The sequence below is a fragment of the Perkinsus marinus genome (assembly GCF_000006405.1).
Source record: "Perkinsus marinus ATCC 50983 genomic scaffold scf_1104296973546, whole genome shotgun sequence".
Lineage (NCBI taxonomy): Eukaryota > Perkinsozoa > Perkinsida > Perkinsidae > Perkinsus > Perkinsus marinus.
In genome coordinates, this window is record NW_003201395.1 from 233 (window position 1) to 6,345 (window position 6,113).

Below are 6,113 nucleotides of genomic sequence, written 5' to 3' on the forward strand. Positions count from 1 at the left end.
GGCAAACGATCGTCAGCGAGCCTTCCCCGATATGGGCCCAAGAATGCCTCGAGGTACCCATCCCCAGGTGTACGGTATATCTCCCCGATATCGGCGGACCTAAGTAGACAGGGTGTGCTGAGATCATGACCGCGCGCCACAAAATACAAGTGCCCATCCATTCGATGACTCCCTCCTCATTCGCACCAGCTCTCCACGAACCACTGACATCTAAGAACGAACACCTATCCGGACCTCATCCGTATCCAACGCTCTCCAACCTTAGATACCAGGCTCGCTGCCTGACCCCACACAAGCCCCTCATCTTACCTCCCTATCATCTTGTCCAATGAATTCATGACAGACTACATACTTAGGTTCGGATACGCATAAGTCATCACCCTCCACCGAGGCATACTGTGCCTCATACGCCTCCTCAACCTGCACGCCCTCAGCCACTTTACTATTGATACCCATTTCGGCTGCTGAGGAGTAACCATCGATGCAGCACTCATCAGCACTAGATATGGTTGGACTGGACGGGTCTGAGCACTCCCCGAGATCGTCGCGACGAGGATATGTCGCAGCGTGTTCAACTTCACTCTCTCTCCCAATCACCTCAACGTGGAAGTCACCACCTGGCTCTACTGCCTCACTTGGCGTTGACTCCTGATGCACCTCTTCATTTGCGGGTACCTCATCACAACAGTGAGGGAAAGAGGATACATCAGGACAGCTTGGGAGCCTATCGAAACGAGCGTCGACCTTCAAACTGGAGACGCTACCATCCGCATAGCTTTGCCGTCGCCTAGGAGGTGTTCGAAGAGGGGGACCTTTCCTAGGGCTAGTCACAGTAGTCTCTTTGCTTCCGTGAAGCACGCGCTCGAGCTCTGCAACCTCTTTCACAACTTCATCATCATCATCATCACCATCATCACCATCATCATCACCATTATCATCATTATCATCATCATTAACATTATCATCATCCTCGGTGCAACTAAAGAAACCCTCGTCTTCAGCTCAGTCACTCTTTCAGCATCATCATTCTGTCCCTCGCTCCGTCCAGCACTGGTAGACCCCCCGTAGCTCTCACTGCTAGGGTCCCCAGCATTCGGACTACCCGAGCTACTGGATGTCGATTCCTCCGCGCGAGCCCTCTCCCGCATACGATCATTCCAAGTCTCGGCCGCTGCCTCCTGATCCTTCACAACCTCGAAGATACCCTCAAACCGCTGGTTTAGACGAATACCCAGGTTCGACAGCCTCCTCATATCAGACGCATACAATCGTGCGAGTCCTGAAAGCAGCAGTAGTAGACAGTAGCCAATCAATAGATACCCTACCAGTCAAAGCATCCATCTCGAAGCCAGCGACACCACTCTCAAACCTCCACCACAGGTAGGTGGGACTGATGTCCAGCTTACCCAGCTCCACCTAAGCAAGGCCAGGAATATATGTCAGTGCAAGCGTCAATATACTGGGGCAAGCAGCTCTTAAATACCACAAGTGAACCGACTTATAACACGTTCGATTGTCGCTTTTTCCCGAGGATGCAGAGATAAGATCCCTGTTGCTGGATACTCCAGCTCGACCTCATTGAACAGAAAGTCTAGCCATCTACTCTTTCGGACCGCCGGGGACTGACTGATGGCTCTGGCCATTCAGCCCCTCCCCCCGCGCTGTAGTATGCTCGTACTTACCCCATGAGCGTAGAACAATCCTTTGGTATTTCTCTTGAACTCCTCTACATCCCACTTTCCATCATAAGTAAGATACCTGCTACAAATTGTAAGGCAATATGATGGGATCTCTCATGGTTCACTACCGGACCACCACCGTTCGGCCGTTCTTTTCCCAATTTTGCCTCTCCCTCTGAGACTGCCAATCCCAAGACTGATCCAACCATTGGCTTAAATCCGACTTTTTGTACTCATCAGGATAGTAGGAATGAGTACTACGCTTTTTGGTGAGAACGGAATATGCCTCGTTCACGTGCTGGAATACTGTGTGAGCGTCTCTGAGAAGAGATTAACATAATGACAGTGGTGTCCACAATAAATCACAACACTAGCTATAGGCGAGGTTATTGACTAATCGTTATCATGCGGCAGCTATCTGGTGGTGAATACATCACAAATGAAGTCCATGGACAACCTTCAAGGTCGTTGATGCGGTCGTCTCCGCGGACCAAGGCCACTGTGTTACTACCTATGGCCGTCGTATTTATCAGGATGCCACCTCCTGGCTAGTCGTCTGTATGCTGTCTTGATTTCCTCCACCCCAGCTCCAGCGGTTAAACCCAATATCCGGAAACAATCTTGACGATCCTGTCAGGAATGCCTAGATGATACAAAGTTGGTCCGGATGTTCTCTTTCACCTTCATCCCAGAGGCAGAGATCACCGCCTCGTAGAAGGCCTCGTCATCCAAGTCCATTTCCCCACAGTCAGGCAAGGTACTTGCGACCATCAAGTAACATAAATAAAATCTATTCCGATGGTGTTCAAACCGGGCGCGTTGCAGTTCCAACGGCGAAGCAAGATTCACTTCTACCACCGCAGCACCAATATGGGCATGCGTGCAAATATGAGTGCATTCGTAGCGTTCATCGCAAGAATCGTGCTAGTGCGTAGATATGCTGCTCAGACGAGGTTATGCTGATGACTATCGGACGCCCAAGGCACTTCTCAACTCCCCTACGAGGGGGTCTGAGCTATTGCTGACGAAGCCCGAACGGAATTTTCTTAGGTACTCGGCCGGTAACCTTCGGCATATCGGCCCCTCACAAGGAATTCGTCTCACTTGGATCGAGACAGATCTTTGTAATCCATCGATATTTGGGTCACTTGGGCCGTGCCCAGGTTATTGATCTTCTTATCGCGTATTCATCCAAAATTGGCTGTACTAAGGCATATCTGGGGGTGGTGGCATAGCCGCCCCTTCCGAGAGGGAATTGATTTCACCCAGTCATATCTTGGAGTTGTGGCATAGCCGCCCCTACCGAGAGGGAATTGATTCTACCCAGTCATATCTTGGAGTTGTGGCATAGCCGCCCCTACCGAGAGGGAATTGATTTTACCCAGTTTATCTTGGAGTTGTGGCATAGCTGCCCCTCCCTAATCAATTTACCCCACTACCAGCGATATGCCCTTTACAAGGCATACTACCTGCATTTATGACTGGTCTTATACAACTGTCGGCAAAAGTCTGCATCAGTCTCTTCTTGGCCATTCGATGCTATACCTCCTCCTCCTCCTCCTTCCTATAGTCTCTAGTGCTCCTCTCTATGCTGACCTACTACATGACTTTGTGGTAGCCTCACTAGGGACCTCTCCCCACAGTGGACTTCACGGCACGCTCTCCTTTAGGTCAAGCTGAACTTTAGTCGAGCTGAGGTTGAGGATGCTGATGCCACCCGGATAAGGTTTCCGGGAGGCCACATGTTCTCGTGCAGCATGCCTAATGATAAAACTGCCCGGGGGTCTACGAGTGGTGGAAATGATCTCGTACAATTCTGTGTGACAATCGATTCTAGACTGAACTTGTTCAGGTTGTCAAGGCAAAGTCGCTGGGTATCTCACCACGATGTCGGCGGGTAAATCTTTGGGATGAATTCATCACCGATTTTCCACCCTCTTCCCTTAGTATCATTTGCCGAGTGACTATTGGTCGTATGAGCTGTGCCCTGGGAAGGAGGTCTCGCAGTTTAGAGTTGATGGAACTACAATCAACCTGGCGCATGTTCCTAAGACGCTGATCGGTGAGTTCCCTCCACACGTTCACTCGCTAGATGGTCATGTATAGGTAGCTTCGTTGGAGGTAGTAGGCGAGTCCTCAGCAATGGTACTATTGAGGAACGGTACGAGGAGGGAGCAGCTAACCGGACAGCCACTGTCAGCTTGAGAACGTCGATCCTGAGTGATAATTTTCCTGGTCAGGTGCAGTACGTTTGTGCTCGTAGCACGGATACTTTCATAGATGTCACTGAACCTGAGATCCACCAGTAGGCTGAGGAGAGAGACTTGGCCATGACTGCTGGACTAGGTATCGGTTTGTCGTGGGTCATCCAGCTGCTTGCACCACGTATACTCTCGACGATGGTACGTATGTCTATGATGAACTGGATGAAGAGGAAGGCCCAGTGAGTGTTATCAAACAAACCGTTCATATCTAGTGTGGTCAGTTCAATAACCTCAGCGATGTGCCGGAGGCTAGGGAGGGATCTGTCACTATCGACCGACTCATTTCACTTAACTACAGGGTAGTACTGAAGGGTTGACTGGTTGCGCGCCTCGCTTTGAGATGGTATTCACGCAAAGAAAATGGAGTGTCGAAGAAGATAGCGAGAATAATCGGTATAGTTCGCTCTAGTTTGCTGGGAAGTATAACTCACGTATGGCGGTCGTTACTGAAGGAGCAAACATATTTTACCAACCTATCCTCAATGTGTAAATTTCCTTATCAGTTGAAGCTCACAGGATTATTGGGAGAATTACTTGTCGTTACGCGTTCTCTTCTGGATACTTCACGACACTTGGTAATGTTCCCCATCATCAGTATCATAATAGGGATAAACGCTTTTCTTCGTGGGGTAGCCCGAGAACGCGAAAGGTGATGGGTTTTGATATCACTCTCAGCATCGAGATGAATTTGGCATGTTTTCGTTTCAGCGCAAGTCTCGATCACTGTACGGTGGTTCTTATACGACCTCTTCTGAGTGTAGCAATTTCACCATTGGATACTGGTCCTACCAATACTGTTACCCCCATGTTTTGTGGCAGTACCACGTGGCATCGGCCACAGGAGAGGTAACAAACACTCGCAGCTGTGTCATTACAGTGTGCTTCAGATTGACGGCAGGCCACATCTTCTGGGCAACATCATTAACGTGAGGAGCTGATGTGTAGTGCTGCTGCTATATGCTCTCCCTGGTAGGGTAGTCGAGAGGCTCTTGAGGCTGACGAGGATACCTTTGCTGCCCGAGTGCCTCGTTTCACTATGAGCTCCATGGCTCTATCTTCTAGCGACCATGTAGTTACCCCTTCATAGTATGCTGTGGTTGATCGGTGGTGCTGTAGGGTCGTCGATGGCCCAGAGTCGTTCGACGTGAGGTTATGTACACGCTCGGCAATGGCAGCATATGTCACGAGAATAACGAGACGAGATCGGTACGGTATGGGGGGGGTGTCTGCTCTGATGAGAGAACACTCTTAGGTGTTGGTCAAGTTGGCGTGTCCTGATGACTGGGAGGACTGGAAGCCTGGTCAGGACCCACGAGTGGAGTCCCTTGTTGAGGTAACCTGTTGTGGCGTAGCAGGAATGTGAATATCTCCCTTCCTCAGGTTGCCTTATGCCGCTATACTCTATCCATTTCTGTACCTGCTCTTTGTGCCGATTTGAGGATGTTGCCTCGTCGACGGGATCCCGCCAAGGACGAGATACGTTGTCATCGAGTGGAGCCGGCAAACTCAAATGTTGCCGCCGTTGGAGAGAAATTGAGTGGAGTCGACTCAGCGAGCGTGGCCTCACAGCATGAGATGCAGAGCATTGTATAGGCTGCCTGAATGGCTCACATGACACTTCTACTCTGTTCATTGTTTTTCATATCCGTTTTCACTTCAGTCAGCTGTGTGGTGTTATAAGTCAGTGTCGATAAACGGTTCAGTCAAGTTATTAACACCGTACTGTAGTAGCACATCACTACTCAGCCGACTGAGTGTCATATAAATCGTCTTGGCTGTGTGAACATGGAGGAGTTGAGGATATTAGTGGCAGTGGCGTCGCAAGTCCGGTCGTGTGGAAAGAGCATTTCGGCACTTTCCGAGGCTGACCATGCAAGCGACTATATATCAGATCTACGTTATACGAGGTGCCACGTCACTTGATCGTGAAGGTGGGCTCGAGGGGAAGCATGGTGTCGACGGACGCGATCGCTCTGACAAGAAACCCTGCACGTTTTTAGGGCGCGCGCATTTAAATTTGGGCGAGCGAGATTCTCCGACCGTTTTAGGCTCAAGATCGTCGTAGGAAGCGACTTAATTGAGAAGCAGGCTACTCTTTCAGTACATTATCACTTTTCCGTAACCATGCTCCCTAAGGGCGTTAAACATCCAACTGCAGGCAAGAAGACGG

At 50.0% G+C, this 6,113-nt stretch overlaps 3 protein-coding genes across 3 annotated transcripts; 1 reads left to right on the plus strand and 2 right to left on the minus strand.

Moving 5' to 3' along the window:
* Positions 1-234: 234 nt before the first annotated feature.
* On the minus strand, positions 235-456 carry Pmar_PMAR026119 (hypothetical protein; the record flags this gene model as incomplete). Its single annotated transcript, XM_002766174.1, has 2 exons — positions 235-281; positions 310-456. Coding segments are annotated over 2 exons (194 nt in total), but the record flags the coding sequence as incomplete, so codon positions are not given.
* A 167-nt stretch (positions 457-623) lies between these two features.
* On the minus strand, positions 624-2,450 carry Pmar_PMAR026120 (hypothetical protein; the record flags this gene model as incomplete). Its single annotated transcript, XM_002766175.1, has 7 exons — positions 624-724; positions 1,112-1,279; positions 1,326-1,416; positions 1,683-1,758; positions 1,808-1,999; positions 2,191-2,309; positions 2,361-2,450. 7 exons carry the CDS (start codon positions 2,448-2,450, stop codon positions 624-626), a joined length of 837 nt encoding a protein of 278 aa, XP_002766221.1.
* A 765-nt stretch (positions 2,451-3,215) lies between these two features.
* On the plus strand, positions 3,216-5,553 carry Pmar_PMAR026121 (hypothetical protein; the record flags this gene model as incomplete). The annotated part of the gene is made up of 13 exons (XM_002766176.1): positions 3,216-3,293; positions 3,350-3,487; positions 3,627-3,741; positions 3,786-3,874; positions 3,920-3,984; positions 4,026-4,122; positions 4,165-4,242; positions 4,652-4,789; positions 4,831-4,869; positions 4,917-5,012; positions 5,060-5,149; positions 5,196-5,276; positions 5,324-5,553. 13 exons carry the CDS (start codon positions 3,216-3,218, stop codon positions 5,534-5,536), a joined length of 1,317 nt encoding a protein of 438 aa, XP_002766222.1. The 3' UTR covers positions 5,537-5,553.
* Between the last annotated feature and the right edge of the window lie 560 nt (positions 5,554-6,113).